Source organism: Haplochromis burtoni, unplaced genomic scaffold, assembly GCF_018398535.1.
Source record: "Haplochromis burtoni strain Fernald_Lab_line unplaced genomic scaffold, NCSU_Asbu1 Contig_513, whole genome shotgun sequence".
In the NCBI taxonomy this organism is placed as follows: domain Eukaryota; kingdom Metazoa; phylum Chordata; class Actinopteri; order Cichliformes; family Cichlidae; genus Haplochromis; species Haplochromis burtoni.
The window spans coordinates 25973-47235 of record NW_024582874.1 but is presented as its reverse complement, the minus strand read 5'-3'; the positions used below and the strand labels follow the sequence as shown (position 1 = coordinate 47235).

The following is a 21263-nucleotide window of genomic DNA, read 5'->3' as shown; positions in this document are numbered from 1 at the left end:
CGATTTTAACTTGAACCAATTAGTGGTGCTAAGTGCTGGAGGCACAAACATGGCCACATTTATATATACAGTTGCATTGAACATTACAATTCAATTTTATTTATACAGCACCAAATCACAGCAACGCCTCAAGGTGCTTTATATTGTGAGGTAGACCCTACAATAATACATACAGAGAAAAACCCAACAAGCACTTTGGCGACAGTGGGAAGGAAAAACTCCCTTTTAACAGGAAGAAACCTCCAGCAGAACCAGGCTCAGGGAGGGGCGGGGCCATCTGCTGCCACCGGTTGGGGTGGTTGTTACATAATGATGTCAGCTGGCAGTGAGCCAAAAGCTCTGAATGATGTCAGTGAGAGTATAGAAGCCCCTCCTACTTCCTGTTCAAATGTTCTTTTGTAAGGGGCATCCAATCTGGAGAAAGCTGTCGCAACTCAGTCAAAACACAAACATTGTATCCACATTTAGTATAATTTTTTTCTTTTACCAGGATAAAAAAGAAACAACAACAAAGAAACCCGTTTTCACATTTAGTAATACCGCCGTGACCGTAGTGTTGTTGCTACCATGTGCTTTTTGTTTAGTTTGGTTATTTTACCCCTGCTTTTAATGTCAGTGACCCAGACCTTGATGCAATAACTGAAGAAGGAAGTAATCTAAGATTTTCAAATTAATACCCCCATATGGAAAATATATATATATAAATCTTATAAAGTTTGCATCTGTCTTGCGTGAAACTTATATGAAAAGTACACAAGAGTGAAAACAGATGTAAGATCCCTAGAAAAATGATATAAATGAAACTTGTATGTTTTGGATAAGCCTTCTATGATTCACTATATGAAGCAAGCTAAAGCTGATGCAAGTCTTTCACAAGCTTTTTCTGTTTCTTTTCCATATGGGCCAGGAGGCTGGGGGTAGCACAGGTGGCCACCAGCTTTTATATATTTATTTATTGTTAAATGAGGCAGTAGTAACGATATTTAGACCAGAGGATGGAGTGCTAAATTCTTTATTAGCATTAGCATTGACTCCACTTTCACAGGTGGTGGTTAGAGGAACTGCAGTTGTTCCTCTTCCGTGTCATATGTGCATATATAAGCAAACTTTTGTATGCCATAAGAAATGATTTCAAACAGGTCCTTGACTGCAAGTGACAGGATGTGAGAGCAACCTCATTTATGCCAACAGTTAACCTACGCTAATGTAACACGCAGCGGTTATGCTGCAAGCCTGTAAAGGAGTTAAAGCCAAGTGCACACAGTGTTCATTGATGAAGTGGTGTTAGCCTGGACTCTTGTGAGGCCCAAATGTTGCAGAGTAACACAGAGGACAGTAAATCACAAAGTCTGTTTTCTGTGCTGCTACAACTCCACAGCGTGTTTTCTACCAAAAGGCCGAACACAACACTAAAACTATTGTTGACGATCTCTCAGCCACTGAGCTTGTGCTGAGTAGTGAGGTGGAGCAGGGGGTTTTAATGAGGTGGCATCTGAAAGAGCTGATTTACATAATCCACTTGAGGAGCAAAAGGACGGCTTTACACATTAATCCTGAATCGTTTATTAATGGCTGAAGCCTCGTTATTAACACATTTTCATCCTGAGCGATTCATTGGCTAAAGATTGATTACGGAGTGTAAAATCGAAAGCGTCTTATCTTTAACATCTGAAGGTAAGAAACCTTCATGAACCTTCATGAACCTTCATGAACCGTGCATGTTAGGTCAGTATCCAAAGTCCAAAGAGCCCGGTGGAAATTTTCCCAGTAAGGCAATTTGAGCATAAAAATGCAGATAAATCCCAGTTAGTGCTTTCCACGTGTCAGACGTTTCTGTTTTTACTCTTCTCTTTGAAATTCAGACACTGACTCGTTTTAAGAGACTGGAGTGGGCATATTTTATCATATTAATAAGGCCAGAGGAAAAAGGTTTGAGTCGAGTCAGTTCCTTTCAGGAGAGTCTAAGCTTAACGGCTCTTAATGAGCTATAAGTGTTATCATTATGTTAATGAAACCTTCAGATAAATTGGCTCACTGCACCCAGATGCTCATTGTTCTCTTGTCCCGAGGCGTGGTTCATACACTTGCAACAACCTGCTAATAAATGCAGCGTCCTACCATACAGCACGCATCTGTGAAACCGAAACAAGCACAGCAGTTAAAGGAGCCAAAATGGCCGCCCCGTTACCGTTGTTTTTTTTGTTTTGGTTTGTTTTTCCTCATTTTTCAGGTCAGTTCAGTTTTATCGAGCTAAATCACAACAACAGTCTGCGCGAGCAGAGAAAAGAACGAGAACACTTCGGGTACTGAAGTAGACTGAAATCCTACAACCATGCTTTCCTGTGCCCTGTCAGCACCTCTGTCTGTGCCTACAGTCATTTGTATCCAGCAGTGTTCTGTCTGCTGTGGTGACAACAGTGAAATAGTGACTAACTATGGCACAATCAGCAGAAATAAATGAAATCGACTGAGGCCTCCTGTGGGAGAGTCTCACACAGTGGGCTGTGGGAGCGTGGGCTGGGAGTCACCTCCTGCTGGCTGATTAAATGAAGCCATTTTCACCACAGCTGTGAGACGGATCACATTTCTGCTCTAATTGGGGGCTCGGGTTGATCTCCTGAGTTGCTCGTTGTTTGCTGTATAGAAAATAGACTTTGGTTTGTTCTTCTCTTGTTATCATAGCTCAGCTTTCAGTTGTGTATAATCACCTCTTTATGTTCACTGGCTCTGCTGTGTGCAGTCCCAGGCCTGAGTAGTTGCGTGTCGTGTGAACTTTCCCTGTCAGGCTGTTCACCCCAAAGCTGAACAGCCTGTGTTTGTTGAGTGCACTATGTGTCCTTAATTTAAGTCCGTATTTTGGGGTTTTCCCTTTTTTTGAGGAGACTATTTTGCTTTTCCGGCACCAAAACTCTTTCTTGGACTCCACTAGATTACATCGCCTAGCTTTGCATGATTCCCAGACTACGTCCACACGTACCCGGGTATTTTTGAAAACGCAGATTTTTCTATGCGTTTGCACCTTTCGTCCACACGTAAACGGCGTTTTTGGTCACTGAAAACGGAGATTTTTAAAAACGCCTGCCAGGGTGGATATTTTTGAAAACTCCGTTTTTGCATTTACGTGTGGACGAGGAAAACGGAGAAAACGGAGAATACGCAGCGTCAAAGATGTGCGCCTTTTTTGACGTCACACTGTGCGCCACGTTATTGTTTCGGTGAAATGAATTTCTACAATACTGTTAATTCTACTCTCTGCAGTGTTTAAATGCTTACATATACACACAGTTACTGTCCCTCCACACATACGACTCTGTTCTGCTTCTATGCCCCAGCTTTGTTTACTATTTCCCACCGAGGCTTCTAGACTTCTGATTGGCCAACATTTCTGCACGGTTAGGAATCTAGCGCCACCTGCTGCTTTGGCATGTTCCCAGCAGCGTTTTCCTTCATTTCTGCCTTTACGTGTGGACGGGATTATTTTTTAAAACGGAAAATCTCCGTTTTCAAAAATACCCGTGTACGTGTGGACGTAGCCCCAGTTTAATATATTCCTTATGTTTCCTTTCCTGGGTGTCAGTGCAACCTCGTTTCATCCTGTCTGAAACAAGCTCCTCCCCCTGTAAACCCATCGTCTCTGTAGGCCAACTGTCTGCCGCTTGGCTGTCCCATAAAATCCCACTGGTGACCTTACTCTGTGCCAGCTCCTGTTCTAGTCAGAGATAGACACAGATCAGGCCTAGTCCCACCACACTCAGGTCTCTACATGCTGACAAATGAGCTACTTATGGCTCCTGAATAATCAAGATGACTCATTATCTCCCCATTAGCCTAAATGATGTGACATTTCTTCATGAATTGCCTATAAAACACAAGCGCGCTCCATCTGACAACCATCTGTGGCTGAAATTCAGTCACAATGGCTTCAGCATGACGGCTGCTCTTTATGCTGCTCATGGATGACTGTGGCCTGTTAAAGGATTAATGCATTTACATGAGAAAACACATTTTATATCAAGCTTCATTCCTTTCTGGTGTCAACACTGATTGTGAGCATATAAAATAATAATTAAACAGTCATTTTGTGAGTACAGGGCACTGATATAATATGCAATATTCTTTAATGGATCGTGACGTCTGCACAGCATCGCTTCTGTCCTCCACAGGAGGTTGGAGGGCAGGACTGAATCAGTTATGTCATGTTCATTTCATAAATGTGGACATGAAGGGATCCAGCTCCTTAGCTGGGACACAGAGTGAGCGGCTCTGATGGGACTCAGTTCACCCCACTGTTGGGTCATCATCACTGGAGGACAAATGATGCACATGTTTCATTGTAGCGAGTGAGCGTGAGGGAAAGCAACATCTCCAGATCTGCAGTCTGCTCCACGTTCACAAGTTCAGTTTGAAAGTTTTCAGTTCATAAGATTTCCTGTTGCCTTTAAATTTTGGCTGGGGTTCATTTTGTCTGTCGAACGCTTAAACAAAAATAACATATCAAACAAACAGACCTAAGATTTTGTTTTTTAACCAAACTTAGAAAAGAGATCTGTCTTTAAAACAAAAACCAAACAGCTTCCGTTTATGAACCTTTTCAAAATGTTCATTTGCTGGTGGTGGACTGTGAAGGACTGGCACAACAGGTGGGAAGGTGTAAAACTGGAAATTTTACATATATTAGCTTTTTGAAAAAGTCACTTCCCAATGAAAATTCCCTTTAAAGGTGAATCCACTGGAAGCTGATAGGAGGGAAACGCAGGACAGGTTGGATAAGCTGACACAATGATAGTTGGAGAGCACAGAGCAGAGTAACAGACGAGACAATCACAAGGGCAGGAAAAGAGCAAAGACAGGAAGTGAAACAGAATGCACAATTAAAGGCTACTGTCAAAATAAAACAGGAAGTTACTATAACCCGTGAAACACACATAAACAGACAGGGAAGCTGAAGACGGAGAAATACAGAGAGACTGAAAAACCAACTACAGAGTGCTTCAAAAATCTAAACCCGTGAATGAGTTTGTTTTTACTGCTCGGTGAAGTCGGTTTTCAGATGCATGTTTGCTTCTCTTTTCATGTTTTGTTCATAAACACAGTACCTTCCTCACCAGTGAACTTAAAAGCTGCAGTTCAGTTTTTATTTTAACTTGTGTCAGAGGCTCACTTCCCTCAGAGCTTGTGTCGTGGAATCAAATCACATATTTTTGTGCTTTCGTCCAGTTTGTCCAGTAAAAGTAAACCAGCACGAAAGTTAAAAACAGATTTCTTTTGTTCTACAGTATTTACTGTGATCTCTGTGTCGGTGTGGCCGGAGGATTCAGTGAGAAGCTGCAGCTTTGAACCAACAGCAGAGATGTTTGTTGGTTCTCTTTATGCGCTGTGGACAGATTTACATGAGCCTGAAGTCTGTGGTGAATTCCTGGTTTCTGTCCTGAGCCGGAGCTTGTTCTTGTGGGACTGCGTAACTGTCTGAATGAACTCTGCTATTATTGACTCTCATTTCATTTAAAAAAACATTTTTGTCATTTTTCTTTTCAGTAAAATCAGAAATGACAGAGAAGAAGGAGGAGAAGAAGGAGGAGAAGAAGAAGGAGGAGAAGAAGGAGGAGAGTGTGAAGAAGGTGGACCTGTTTGACCCTGTGGATAAAATCGAGCAGAAGAGTGTAAAGGTTGAGTTCACGAGCAGTGAGAGTCCGGTTAAGGTGGAGGAAGAGGGAGAAAAAGACAAAATGAAGGAGGCAGAGAAACGGGAAGAGAAGGTGGATAGAAATCAAAAGGAGGCAGAAAATCTGATAGAAAAGGTGGATGAAAAACAAAGGGAGCCTGAAAAAGAGATGGAAACAGAGAAAGTGCCGCCTGTGCAACAAAAGCCTGAGAAAGAGGATGAAGTGAAAGCAGAAGAATTGTCAGACAAATCAGAGATAAATAAAGCAGAGAAGACAGAGAAAGAAGAAAAAGTGGAGGCTACAGAAAAGCTGGAGGCTGACGTCGAGAAAGCACAGAATGTGGACAAAATTGCACAAAATGACAAGTCCAAAGTGTCCAAAGTGGAGGACAAAGCAGAGAACAAGACCACAGAGAAGCCCGAGATCACAGAAATGAAGGACGGCAAAGAGCAGCACATCAACAAAGTGGAAAAGACCCCAGAGCAACAGCCGACATCCGTCAAGCTCGAGACCAGCTGTGACCAGACAGAGAAGAAGGCCGACACGGAGACAAAGGCGACAGCGGAGCTGGAAGACGCCAAGACAGAAAAGGCTGACGCAGGCGAGGCCAAGAAGACGGAGAAAGACGGTGAGGCGGCGAAGCCGTCTGAGAAGCCGGTGGAAAAAACAACACAGAAGGAAGAGAAGCCGGACAAAACCCAGGAAGACAAAAAGACGGTTGAGAAGAAAGACGAGAAGAAGGACAAGGCTGCAAAGGCAGACGGAGACAAGGCGAAGAAACCTACCAAACCCTCAGCCAATGGAAGCATTTCAACACCAAGCAAAGAGCTGGCAGACAGGAAGACCAAGGTAGGGATCAGTGGAAGGTGTAAGAGTGAAATGTTGCTCCTGACGTATGCTTAGGATCATTCTGATAAAACACTGTTTTAGTATCACAGCGAGGGTAACGCCCCACTCAGGGTGGAATTTCAAATGTAATACCCAAATGTTGGCTACAGTAATGCGGTAACAAGTCGAAATGATAGCAGTGTACGATTTCACGGCAGTTTGCATCTTACATCATAAATCATGCAAACTGCTATTAAATATCAGGCTGAATACGGACATGATGGCTGAAAGCATCTGAGACGCGCAGCGTGGGAGTGGACAGGATGGCGTGAGCGCATTTTAAAAACCGAGCGTGCATGCTGCCTAAGCGTCTGTCCTGGTTGTGTTTGTTTACTGCCTTGAAGCGACAGAGTGAATGCTAAGTGTTAGTTGTTTTTGTTTTCTGGTTTTTTGTTCTCACTTTTTGTGATGTAATTGCTGCTTGTGCTGCTTGACCCTGCTCCTGTTACCACCCATTTTTGTTAATTTTATCCATTTTCCTTGGTTTCCTTGGTTTTACCCTCCATCCATCATCCATCCATCGCCTGCGTGTCGGTCCTGCATCGCAGCCTGCTGCCGGGGCAACCAAACCAAGCGCAGCTGCCAAAATGCGCCCGAGCACTGCAGGTGCTGCTGGTCCTGCTCCAGGCCTGACTAAGCGTCCCGTATCCTCTGTCGCCACCTCCACCCCCCACACTACAGACAAAAAAACAACCACAGCTAAAGCACCTTCCACAACAGCTGCAGGGTCTAAGCGACCCTCCACCACTTCTGCCAGCCGCCTCACATCATCCTCCACCAGCACGACACGTGAGCTTAAACCCAAGGTAAGTTTTAGCTAACAGGAAGCGGTCAGCGGCAGCAGCCTGCTCAGTTACACAGAGCTGCACGATTGACGTCATCACAATGAGTCCTTCTTATGTTTTGAAGTGATTTTATTAAACCTCATCCACTTCGATCAGGACAACAGATTTCTTACTTCTTCGGCTTTTTCTAACTAAAGTTAGGATCAGCGGAGTTTCTAACAACCGTCTGTTTCCCCCGTGGTCATGAATCTTTGCCATCTGGTCTGTTTGCGTGCACAGGCTCACAGAGACGGTGAAAATGTAAATGCATGTAAAGTTTGTGAGCTGGAAATGCAGGAAAAAGCCAAGAGGGTTAAACACGCTGAAACATTTAGCTGTGCCTCTCGTTTGAATGAACAGGAGTGTGTTACTGTGTTATATGAAAATGTGTTGAATTCAGACAAACACACGAGTGGTTTTTATAATAACTATGCAGATATTGGTTTTTATCCACCGCAGGAGCTGCAAACATGCAGTTATAAGAATTAGGTTGTCTGTATATGGAACTGACATTATGTCAGGACGAAGCTGTGACACTAACCTTTCATGGCAGATGGCCCCGCCCCTCCCTGAGCCTGGGACTGCTGGAGGGTTCTTCCTGTTAAAAGGGAGTTTTTCCTTCCCACTGTCACCAAGTGCTTGTTCATAGGGGGTCATATGATTGTTGGCCTTTTGTATTATTGTAGGGACTTTACCTTACAATATAAAGCACCTCGGGTCAAATGTTGTTGTGAGTTGGCAATAAAATAGAATAAAAAGTTCCATTTATTAATTGGCTTGTCCACTTTAATGCCTTGTTCCCCAAAAAGAGCAGTCAACCTTCTGTCAGCCTCTTCTGCTGAGCTCCTTAAGGGTAAACACTGTTGCACCAACAACATATTAACAGCCCTGATGGAGCTGCAGGGGTGCAGGGTGACTCATGTTGCAGGACGGCTCGGCTGAATGTGAAGGTTAGCCTGCTCTGAGGGTTACAAGAGGCAAACACGCTGCTGAGTGAAATGTGTAACCATCGTTGAGGGCTTTGGGTCCATATCTTCCGCCAATTGGGGCAAAATCTTTGACCTGAATATCTCAGTGAGGCCAGCGAACATTTGCCTGGACTGATCACAGCATCCAGGCACACTGAAGATGCTTTGTGACCTAATTTGCTGCTGCCTGTTTTGTTGATTTGATATCCCTCCGCAGATGCTTGCCCATATTCATTCGTTTCTTCTCTCTCTTCCTGGATGACATATTACCTCGCCCAGATTTATTTTTCTCTTTCTTTTCAGACAACAACAGAGAAGCGCCCCCTAGTGACAAAGTCCAGCACTGCTGCCTCAAATCAAACAGGTTCAGCCAGCAGAAACACGTCTGCTGCCACAGCAGCCAGTAAAACCACTGCACCAGTGCGCACGGCAGGATCTACTCGCACCACTACCACTGCTGCAGCCAGAAAGCCTCTGGGTATGTGTGTGGCTTTCTTTACACTCGGTTTATTTATTGTGTTGATAAATTACACGACTGACAAAGGTTTAAACATTTTCTTTTTAGCCTCTAAGACAGACAGCAAACCAGGAGAGGAGAAGAAACCCAGCGCCCCGAGGACTTCGACAGGTAGAAACCACTACAGTGTCCGACCTTATTAGACTTTGACTTTGTCGTTAGTACGAGCAGAGCAGTTTCATTAGGCCTCGCTCAGAGTATTAGTTATATTCTCTCGGGCTGGCTCAGACGCCTGCGTGTAGTCTCTTTATTTTCCTTTGTTAGTACATGTGTAAGCACATGTTTGTGGCTCGGTCATTCTAAGACTTGCAGATAATACATTTAATAATAATAATAATAATAATAATAATACAGTTTATTTATAGGCACCTTTAAAGACCCTCAAGGTCACCTTACATTAGTGCAACAAAAACATATGGTAAACAAACAAAACAAGTATTAAAGCTAAAGAAGGTAAAAATAGACTAAGACGGAGTCACAATGAAGTGCATGCAGTTAGGACTGTTGGAGGAAATGAAGCATGAGGACTCAGGTGTGCTGGGGTTGAGCAGAACTATCCGTGGCCACACTTATATATATGTGTGCAGTGTACCTGTGCCTGTGCCACCTTAGAGCTACCGAGTCTTCTGACACGTGGCACAGACGAGTAAAACACGCCCACTAATCAGCTGAGTGCAGCGAGTGCGGGCTCGGGTTCTGTTTGGGTTACAGCACTGCTTTAACTCTTTATGGCACAGATTCAACAAGGTTCAGCTGGAAACGCTCCTCAGAGGGCTTTGTCCTTTTTTAGACGACAGCATCATACAGATCTCCTGCTCCACATCCAGCTCAGAAAGCTAACGCTAAGAGCAGAATGTGCTTCAGCTGTGAACCGCTGATACGTATGGATCCGAGCTTTGATGCTGTGTACACCTGTAGTTTAATCCTTCCTGACCCTTCTCAGGCTCATCACACCAGGTTGTTGTACAGTCTGTTTGTGAGCTCGTGTGAACTGTAGCCTGTTTTGTGTTCGTTGCTGATATGAGGTGTGGTCTTCTGCATTTTTCAGACCGGTCTCTATAAAGGCCAACCCGTCTGGCACCGACAGCCAGGCTCAAGGTCACAGTCGATCATTTTTCTCCACATTCTGATTCTCAGTTTAAACTTCAGCTGGTCATCTTGACCATACCTGCTTGGCTAAGTGCTTTCAGTTAGTTATCTGCATTAACAAGCTGTTGAACAGGTGTACTGAAGCCGCTGTGTACAGCTCGTCCGCTCGGGGTCGACACTGTGGTGCATGTTTTGTTCTCAAGATGGGACAATACTTTGGTTAAAGTGCTGCACAGTCCAGTGTAGATACAGACAGTTGTATTGCAGTTGGTATTGATGTGATGAGGGAAAGGATCCCGTGGTACTCCGCAGTAGAGGTCTGCATTCCCGCGGCTGTCCCGCGGGAGCCGCGGGACCCGACCAGATTTCTTGCGGCGCAGGAATAAATTTCCAAATAAAATGCGGTAGCGGTCGGTAACTCGGTGTAATTTGAACGGGAGCGCGCGGTCTGAAAATATAGCGTGCCCGACATTTTTTCGGAACAGCATATCTGTGATTTCCTCATTCTAATTGAGCACTGGTACAGCCAGTGCTCACGCCTGTTACACGCACTGAGCGCATGGATCAGTGCTTTTTGCACGTGCATTTTACTTGCACAGTCTGTGACTCTGTGCGCGCATCACCTGCATCAGAGCGCGCTTTACCAACATGGCAGAGCAAACTGAAGATGCAATTTCCTTGAAGGACGTTCAGCTGGGATTAGACAACGGTCAGTTTACTTTAAGGAAACCCACATCAGGCAAGTCTGATGTATGGGAGTCTTTTTCATGCGTCATAGACGCAAATGGAAAAAAATTACCCTTTGTACAATGCGATAAATGCCTCAAAGTTTTACCCTTTTGCAGTCACAAGACTGGAACCTCAGGTTTAAGGCGGCACTCATGTCCCATCACAAAGGGGCAAACAAAACTGGCATTTACTAAATCTTTGCTGGTGCCAGAGAAGTTTAAAAAAGAAACCAGAGACAAATGTGTTCAGTTTGTTTGCCAAGACATTCGACCGTATGATACCATCTCTGGAAAAGGCTTCACACAGCTGGCCCAACATTTGGTCGACACAGCAGCAAGAATAGGAAAATTCGATGTCTGTGAGATACGTTTGTATTTTACATAAAAATAACAAGTAGGCCACAATGCTGTATTCGTTTTTATTTATTTTATTTTTGCAACACGTTTTCCATGTTAAAAGATAAATGTTGCATGTTGACAGATAAATGCATCTTGTTTAAGAAAAATAAATACAATCATTGCACAACCTGCAGTTTTATCTGTTATCTCTATTTTTTGGTGGTACCCATTTAAATGTGAGATTTTGGAAACCAGATCTAAATTTAGCGGGAACGGTCGGGTCGGGTAGAAAATTATTCTAAGCGGGCAGCGGGTGAACACAGACTGAATATACAGCGGGAGCGGTCGGGTGCGGTACAAAACCTTGCGGGAGCGGGACTAAAAAAACATTCCCGCGCAGACCTCTACTCCGCAGTGCCCCCTGTGCCGTCTCTTTGCATATGTTTCTCTCCTGTTTCTTCTTCTCTGTAATCCTCTCCTCACTTCGCCTCAGTCTGTCTCTTCTGTGCGTTTGTGGCTTTTCTCCTGCTGTTGACAGAGTAGTTTGTTTTGGCACCAGGAGAGCTGTCAGCAGGACTGCGGCACCAGAACGCACTCATTGTGTCCGACCGTGACAATGCTGGGCAGGCTTATGCAGAGGGAGGCTTTGCTGCTGAAAGGCTCTGGAGAGTTAAAAACCTTCACCGCAGCAGCCTGTGGATTACTGTCCCCTTGCTGTTGACAGGAGTTTGCAGCTCTTTGCTGATGCAGCCTCAGCTTGTCTAAGCTGCCAGGGTTCATGCAGAAAGTCAAATTACTCTTTAGAAACATGAAGGCGAGGGGGAGGATTTCCTCCGTTAAATATGTCTTAACGGGAGCCGGAGATATCCGACAGGCTCTCGGGGAGGACTGACAGCAGGACACGTGGTCCAGGATGCCTCAGCGCTCTGAAAGAAGAGTTTGCATACAGTCCAGCCCAAAGTGTGTGAACTGACAGATTTGAATTGGTGCAAATGTTGCACTGCATCAGTGCAGGCTGGCTTAGGATGCTGGAGCTAAAGTGTCTTTACTCAGAGAGGATTACAGCACTGAAAATCAATGGTGTTTGAATACCTCCCCTTTAAAAGCGTGTCTCCCTCACTTCAAAGATACGTGTGGTGCCTCTGTACCAGAGAAAAGGATGCAGACGGGGTTTTTGCACCGCTGTATGTTTTTCTGTAATGTTAATTTTAGGTTTTTATGCTAAGGTTGATAACGGGCAGCGTTGTGTGTTCGTTATTAGCCCTCATGCGTCTTTGAGAAGACGCGGAGCAATAATGTCGAAACTCTTAGTCTTCCTGAAAACGCGTCTTTAAGATGCTTAATGGAGAGTTTAACATCATTGGAAATACCCAAGAGCTTTACATTAAGAGCTGTGCATTAAATATAAAGCCAGAGGTGATTATCCTAGCTTACAATAAAGACAGGAAGTCGGCTTGTAGCAGTATTTATACACTGCTGCACAGAAATTCAGGGTCAGATGCTCGAACCACCTCAACTGGCTCCTTTCCAGTTGAGCCCTCCCAGATGGTTGAACTTCTCACCCTCTCACCCATCTGTAAGGGAGAGTACCCGCGATCTCATCCTTCCGGTCACTACCCACAGCTGGTGACCGTAGGTGAGGGTAGGGCCGTAGATCGACAGGTAAAGTGGGAGCTTTGCTTTCACTCTCAGCTCTCTCTTCACCACCACAGACTGAATCGCTACCTAACGTGGTGGAGTGGTTTGTGTGTCCGGGGGCTCCTGCCTTGGATATGCATGCCCACCATATTTTATTTTGCTGTTTTACCCTCTTTTTTTTTTCTAAGTCTGGTTTGAAAAAGCTGCGATCATAACTCCAGTTTGGCAGAGAGATCTATAAAGCTCTGTATAATTATTTTCTCCCTTTAGCTGACTCAAGCAAGCCTAAGACCACCACCACCCGCAGCACTGCCTCCACCACCACCACCACTGCCTCCCGCACACGAACCACAGCAGCCAAACCAGCAACGGCATCCTCCGCCGCAGGCACGGGGCCAGAGAAGAAGCCCCCGGTGCCCCGCGCCCCGCGGGCCGCCTCTTCAACCACAGCGACCACCGCTTCCCGGAGCACAGCTCGCCCCGCCACAGCTCCCGACGTCCGCAACGTCCGCTCCAAGATCGGCTCTACGGACAACATGAAGCACCAGCCCGGAGGAGGGAAGGTAGGTCTTCACCGCTGTATGAGTGTGGCATGTGCTCTCTGACACCGACTGCACATGGACTAACAGGAAGTGGACTGTGCAACTCTGATTTCACGTCTGACGCTGACCTCTTGTGGGTTCCTACCTGTCCAACCCACTAAAGCCTATCAGCTCACTCACTGAAGTAAAATGGTCTCCATAGTTCTGCTTCTTCTCTTTTTCACTGTGTTTGTCGTTTTGCGTGGGATTTCCTCTGCATGTACATCTACTGTCATTGTAGACACACACTTCCATCAAGGCTCTTTAGAAAGAGGATGGATGTTGAAAAGGTTTACGACACTGGTCTCGTGTAGTTTTCTGTGAATGTCAACAAAATAACAGCTAAGATATGAGATCAGGCGGTCGTTGCTACAGGAAGTCTAACATTTACTTGATGGACAAAAGCTGATTAATTTGCAGTAACACAGAAAATTAACCTTAAATGATCATTTTAAAAATGCCATTTCATTCATTGGTTCTGTTGTTGCCCTGGTTTCACAGTCCGGTGGTGTAAATGAGACAGCAGAGCACTGAGTACTGTGGAGTCGATCGGGTTGATCGGGTTCTGCTTGTGCATGCGCTCCCCACTCTTCCTCGCTCCCCTCCTTCTTTTGTCCCCTCACTCCTTACCTTCACCGCTGTGCTTCCAAACAATCTCTGCACTCTGACCTCGTCCTCCTGTGTTTTTTAACGAGGTGTTGTTGTTGACCCTGCGTGGACTTGTCTCCCCAGGTGCCTCCTTCCTCTCAGAGCAGGGGTTTCACCTCCAAAGAAAGCAGCCAGGGCAAAGTGAGTTCCCTCTCCATCCTCCCACCATGACCCTCTTTTCTGTTGATATATTTTCTGGTTGCTTTTCTCTGCTTCTCATTTCTGTTGTTTGTTTAATAACTCGACCCAGTGAGAGCACAAGAGCAGGCTAGCCAGTATACTGGAGGCTCTTGAAATTGCACACGCCTCCTGTTCTCTCAGTTTCTCCCAACACGGGCATCAGACGCGTCTGTGGGGAAATTAGTTATCGGATTATTTATGGTCAATTTGTAATTAAATTTGAACCCTCTGCTCATTAATTAACCAAGATAATTAACCCTGGCCTGGGGTTTGAAGCAGCTTGTGAGTTAACACAATGCAGAGAAGCTGTTTGAAGCAAGCCGCTGCTCTCCCAGTCTAAATCTGTAGTTTGTGGACAAAAATAAAACGTTCGATTCCAAACGTGTTACGATCCATACACCATCCAGGGAGTCTAAATGCATTTTTCTCAGGTTCATTGCATTACAAAAGTGACAGAAGCACACGAATTATTCTTTGACCTTAACTCATTTAAATGTTAACTGTTAACGGGCGTCCGAGTCACTGAAGTCCCGATAAAGATCAGTCACACATGGACACAGTCACCCGCACATGATTGGTACGTGTGATCATTACCATAGACTGTATATAAAAGATGGGCATGGCCAGTGTGGGTCCACCCACTGATCATAATTTACACATGAACACCATGCTGTGTTTAGTGGGACTTTAAAAATAGACGTTTACAGCATAAATTCACCAGGAACGTGCTCACTGAGCTCACAGACTGCAGTGCAACCAAACTATGTTCTGGACCCAGACAGCTACAGACGTCATCTATGGACCTTTCAACTTTTCAGCTTGTTGCTCTTCTTCTTTTGTCTCCGTCTTATTGTAGGTCAGGGTGACAAAACAAATAGAAAAACACCAAAAAACACAAGTTGAATAAAAAACAACAATTGTAGGAAAAACTGCAGCAAAAGCTTAAAATTAAATCAGAAGCAAACCACGAGTGTTTCTGGGACACAAAACAAAATGAACTGCACTCATTACAAGTAACATTCAAACATGCTGAATAGAAGCAGAGGACTCATCGGTGCTGTGAGGGAGGGGCAGGTGTGTTTTATCGATGTGTTTCATATAATACTGTAGATACATGTTGACCTTTAGCCTGTTAGCCTGTTAGCTTGTCACTTCTCGTGTCCCCAGAAACGCTTCTGTTTTCCTTTGTGATTTAGTTTTTAGCTATTTCTGCATTTCTTCTATTTTTCACGTGTTTTATTCGACGTCTGCTGTGTTTCATGAGCTTTTGCATTTTTCTGTCTACTGTTGTTTGGTTAAGGTGTGTTTGACCTCTCAGGGCCACCGTACTAAACTCATTTGGATGCAGAATGTGTGTGTTGGGTCTAGCAGTCTAACCTGACGTATTGTAAATAATATGTGTGTTTTAATTCTTGGTGTATGTTTAGTTCAGCTAACCAACGTGTGCGGCAGCGTCTCCGTTTAAAGAGTTTAATGAGGGTCCGAGACGTTCACGTCTGTAGGCTGTGCTGCATGTGCGCTTCATAAAGCAGGTTCGGTGTGCTCTTTGGGGCCTTCAGCTGTCCTTTTCTCCTGGTGCTCTGTTTCCATCTTATTTAAACAGCAGCGATGCTGAACGACCGGCTATGTTTAGCTAAAGAGAACCTCGCTCCGCCTTCTATCCTTTCCTTTCTAACCCTACCTGTGATGGTGACTTCTTCCTCCCTGCACTTTCTCTTCTCGTTTCTGCTTCTGTTCTACCTCACCTCTCCTCTATCATCTCCTCCCCTCTTTTCCCTCGCTCTTCTCTGCTCCCCTCTTGCTGCTATGCTGTGTCCATATAGGTTCAGATAGTCTCCAAAAAGCTGGACTTCAGCCACGTCACATCTCGCTTGGGCTCCAAGGACAATATGAAGCATGTTCCTGGTGGAGGGAATGTAAGTACTGTCTGGCCCACAACCAGAGCCCACATGTCCCGGCCAGTTAGTCTGATATTTAGAGCCCATTAAAATGGCTCGAATGAAGGGAAGGCCACAGATGAAATGCTGAAGAGAAGCACAGTGTAAAGAAGAGAAATGTAAGACGATGTTCGTAACGTAAATGCTGCTCTTGGCTGGAAAATGGAGCTTTGTAGTTGTTGGCATGCTGGCCAAGCTTAGGTACAAGCCCCTCCCCAGAACCTGCTTCACACTCCCGCTCGCTTCCTTAAAGTTGTCTTGTGTTGTCCCGCCCTCCCACTAACCTACTAAACCCTACTCAACCCAACAGGAGTCTCTGCCCTCTGATTGGCTGTCTTGGTTCTGTAAGAACAAAATCACTGAGAGAAATCTGGGGTTTCTGGTTTCCTGCAATGATGCTGTGCCAAGCTCCTCCCTTTAGTCTCTGTCGTGGGTTCAGCACAAACATATTTCACAAAAAAACATTTTTCTACAACATGGACGAAGAAACTAGAAGATGCGGTTTGTTCAGCGTGCTGTTTGTCCTGATGCTGGTAACTCAAAGTATAATCAGGACGTTAGAAGGTTCCTTTTTTCTGATTGGTCCTTTTATTCAACCCCAGTCGAGCATTTTTACACAAATCTGTGGATTAAAGAAGAAACATTTGTGACATTCAACAGGTGCAGATTCTCAACAAGAAGGTGGACGTCAGTAAGGTGACGTCAAAGCTGGGCTCCAAGGACAACCTTAAGCACAAGCCTGGTGAGCTAAACCTGTGTGCTCTGAGTTTGCAGTCATAAAACAACAACAATGAATCAATACATCAGCACTACAGGCTGTCTGTGACTGCACAAGCTTGCATCTGCGTACATGTGTGTGTTGCAGGAGGCGGCGATGTGAAGATCGAGTCCCACAAAGTGAACTTTAGGGAAAAGGCTCAGTCCAAAGTGGGCTCCATGGACAATGTGAGCCATTCACCTGGAGGAGGAAACATCAAGGTGAGATCGCGAGCCACAGCCGTGCACGCTGTGTTTACGTCCCTCTGAATCCACTGAACTGTTTCTGATCAGTCAACAAACTAAAGAGTGAAAACGATGAGCTGCAGCTGGGGTGACTCGCTTTCATGAATAAAGAAAGTAGCGCTGTAACAACAGTTACAGTTAATATGAAGGACAACTGGTGAGTCAGGGTTTACTACAACCACGTGAAAAAACAAAGAAACCTTTTTTTAAATTTATGTCCAAAAATGGCGTTAATGGCCTTTATCCTTACATTACAGCACTAACACACTCTCATCCTCCCAGTACGGAAATACTTTTACAAATCCAGCTGCACAACTTAAGGTGGGATCCATTTACATTACATTGCTCATATTAAACAAAGTAACAAAAGTGGTTCTGGATGTCAGCGACAGGGTACATGACCTCGTCATGGTCATCTCTGACTGGAAGCAGAGAAGCCCCGCCCACCTGCTATTCAGCAGACCTTCAGGACAGAACGCTGCGGCACCAACAGCTCACACATTACTCCAGTTTTGGCTTCTCTTCATTGGTTGTCAGTAAATTTTAGGTTTCATTTTAAAATTGTAGTTTTATCTGTTAGAGCTCTGCACGGTGAGGCTCCCCAGTTTATCTCTGACCTGCTGAGCACTTAGGTCGTCAGGTCAGAGGTCACTGTTGGTCCCGGGCACCAAGGCTGTGGAGTCTCCTCTGTTGTCTTTACGCTGTACAGACTCCATCGACTCTTTAAAAAAGCAGCTGAAGACATTTCTATACAAACAAGATTTTAATTGACTATGTGCACGAGACAATGCTAACTTCCTGGTTTGAGACCGGATGTGGGGTTGTGCATTTCTGGTAGCTTTACTTTGCGGTCAATCGCTACTGCGAAGATATATCCTCCACAATCATGTCCAAAACTCGAAAACGGAAAGATCGCGTTAAGTTACAAAGAGCAGAAGGTGGGAACACTCACCGCTGCTGTGTCATAAAAAATCTAATGATCAATTTTGACGTTTAAAGCGTTTAGATCGATCAGCTGTTTACATCACTCAACACAAGCAGAACTGCATCACTGCAGCAGAAGACACATCGTCCACATTCAGAAGCACATCTCTGTATAGTGACTGGTCTCATGATTTAAACAGGCAAATGTTCAGCATTCAAACTACAGGTGAAGAATAGTCAAACCAGATGTTCCCCGTTATGTCGAGATCAGCTCGTCAAGTACACACCTACACAGCATGTTAACAAACCGTGAAAACCACACAAAAAATGAACGATTGCTGGTAACGGTTTCTATACATTAGTATGTACAGAATCAGAATCAGAATCAGAATGGGGTTTATTGCCAGATGTTGAGGTTTACAACATTAGGAAATTGCTGCGGTGCTTCAGTGCAAACAATAAGAATTAAAGTGCTATGTAGAAAGAAAGATAGGTGCATGAGATATACATGAGATATATACATGAGAGTAAGAATTAAAAGTGCTACGTTGAAAGATATATACATGAGTGCAGGTGATGATCAGTGCCAAACATGGAATGATGCAGTGAACACAGCGTAGGGTCATGTGTTAGTGGCGGGGACAGTCATGTGGTTATTGTTCATGTGTCCGACAGCAGAGGGGAAGAAACTGTTCTTATGGCGAGAGGTTCTGGTGCGAATGGACCGGAGCCTCCTGCCTGAGGGGAGCAGGTCAAACAGACTGTGTCCAGGGTGAGAAGGGTCAGCTGAGATCCGAGCTGCACGCCGCAGTGTCCTGGAGGTGTGCAGGTCCTGCAGAGATGGGAGTCTGCAGCCAATCACCTTCTCAGCAGAGCGCACAACACGCTGCAGTCTCTGTTTGTCCCTGATAGTGGCTCCAGCGTACCACACGGTGATGGAGGAGGTGAGGATGGACTCGATGATTGCAGTGTAGAACTGCATCATCGTCCGTGTTGGCAGGTTGAATTTCTTCAGCTGCCTCAGGAAGTACATCCTCTGCTGGGCTTTCTTAATGACGGAGGTGATGGTGGGCTCCCACTTCAGGTCCTGGGTGATGGTGGTACCCAGGAAGCGGAATGAGTCCACAGAGGTGATGGGGGTGTCAGTCAGGAAGGGTACGAAGGGTATGCTGTGACTTACCTTCAAAATTACAGCGGTCCCTCGCTATAACGCAGTTCACCTTTCACCTCGCTGTTTCAGATTTTTTAGTGCAAGTTTGCTTATTTTTTACGTCACATTGTGTCCTGCGTCCTGATCGCTGCAGACGATCTCCTCCGTCTCTCCTGTGCTAGCAGTGTGACTCTGCAGTGCAGTGCTGTATGTCCACCAAACGTTTTGCACCGTCAAAAATAAAATTGGCTCCTTGATTTCACCTCTCGCTGGTTATTTTTAGAACATAACACCCGCGATACACGAGGGACAGCTGAGAAATATAACATTTGAATATTTTCTCTTTTGCTCTGAGGCGCAGGGAAAAAATATCGACAAGTCGATGAACATCATTTACAGATATGTTGGGTAAATGCCCGAGACATCTATAGAAATGTAAATCGCCGCTTGATTCATCCATTTGCTTAACTTGTTTTGGACCGTAAGCATAGGACACCGGAAACAAAGCTCCCCACAGGAGTTTCCGCACCGGAAGTAGCATATGCTAACGTGCACATAGTCTATTAATGTTTTACATTATTATTTATATTTCTGGTTGTATTGTGAAGCACTTTGTGATTTGTATCTGTGAAAAGTGCCAAATAAATACATTTAACTTACCGACGAACTGGGTTTGGTTAAAAACACAACCTCCGATTTACCCTCTCAAGGCCCAAAATAAAGAGAATATTTCAATCATGCAACCTGACACACAGTTTTCTGCTGATTTCATCCATATTTAACGGTGAAAAAAAAACGCTCTTGGTATTAAAATGAAGTGACTGCACCCGTGTTTCTAAATCCCTCATGAGACTAACAACACTTATGATAAATGAATAAAATAAGAACAATATAGATTTTTTAACCTTATGTATGAAAGCTGCAGTTTCACAGCTTTTTGTGTGAGCTGTAACTGTCAGCAGGGCACAAGATCCAGGCAGATATGAATCCAGAAGTAAGACTTGAGGCAGGAGCATCAGCCCTGGTCTCAAGGCTAACTTTGCTTGTAGCTTGTAGACAACAACTGTTGTGGAGTTTATGTTCTGGGAGCTCAAGTCGACATAAATCAACTTCTCCTCACAGGGCGAAGCAAGGACATTTCAATAAACAGTCACAACTGAATTTAAGTTTAAAAAAGACCAAACCTGCTTCTTCAGGATTGTCTTGGCTTCACTCTCACAGACGTAGGATCATTTCATCAGAAGAATAATCAGAATAAAATAATAATTTATGAAAAAATCCCGTCCTGAAAATCACTGACACGTGACATCAGAACCTTCTAAAACTGCTTTGCATCTGATGTCTCGCAGCATCGCCCTCTAACCCTGACCTCTGTCTGAAGGACACTGTTGTGAATTCAGTTCCTTCCGGTCTGCGTGCGTCTGCATGTTAGTATTTAAAAATGTGTTACATCGTGGGATTACTTGTGTATCGGGGCAAAAAATGAAGACTCTGGCTTTTTCCGTTGGTCTTGTTCGGCCTCTGTTGGTAATGACATGTAAGGTGCTGGGATGGCCTCACACACCGGCCTCGAACCCTCCTCCCTGCAGCCAGCTTCCTGTCTCTTGAGCTTGCTGTTGTGAAAGCGTCTGGATGCTCCCCCAGCACATTCAGAGACTCAGAAAGCAGCCGTGACAGATAAAGGGCCCATTTTTTGGTTTTGGTTTTTTAATAAAAACTGAAAACGTTCAAAATGTTCTTGTTACATAAAAGAATGGATATAAATTCACCAGTTCATCAAATGATAATGATGTCACCTGTCCCCTCAGCCTATGGCAGCCTGTCTGTTTCATGGTCACCACATCGTCACATCTTCATCCTCATTCACTAGTTTGCTTGCCCGGTCATCGTGATCTTCGTGATCATTGCTACGAATAGAACAAACATCAAAATAAGAGAGCCTATTTTTAGCACTGATTTGCACAGCTTTGTAAAATGTATCTTTATTTTGGAAGGAATGAAAGGATACAGTTTCCCCTTTTTCCATTCTGTGTCGCCGTCTACATCTGCAGAATCCAGATCTATGCAGAACCTTTGCAACCGTTGCACAATCCCATGTTTAGTGTCTATTACTGCTCCTTCATTACAATGCACACACACACGCACACACACACACACACGCACACACACACACACACACACACACAC

At 44.7% G+C, this 21263-nt stretch overlaps 1 protein-coding gene across 12 annotated transcripts in view; it reads left to right on the top strand.

Moving 5' to 3' along the window:
• The window catches only part of LOC102294047 (microtubule-associated protein 4), a 163263-nt gene that overhangs the window by 135272 nt on the left and 6728 nt on the right, over positions 1-21263 (top strand). For 8 of the 12 annotated variants that reach the window (XM_042214063.1, XM_042214069.1, XM_042214065.1 and 5 more), the window contains 9 exons: positions 5536-6512; positions 7100-7357; positions 8647-8821; positions 8909-8971; positions 12925-13217; positions 13968-14024; positions 15887-15979; positions 16661-16742; positions 16866-16978. In XM_042214063.1, coding sequence (XP_042069997.1) covers positions 5536-6512; positions 7100-7357; positions 8647-8821; positions 8909-8971; positions 12925-13217; positions 13968-14024; positions 15887-15979; positions 16661-16742; positions 16866-16978 — 2111 coding nt within the window. The remainder of the gene's footprint in view (positions 1-5535; positions 6513-7099; positions 7358-8646; positions 8822-8908; positions 8972-12924; positions 13218-13967; positions 14025-15886; positions 15980-16660; positions 16743-16865; positions 16979-21263) is intronic. The other 4 variants (XM_042214071.1, XM_042214066.1, XM_042214068.1 and 1 more) reach the window with 4 other exon arrangements.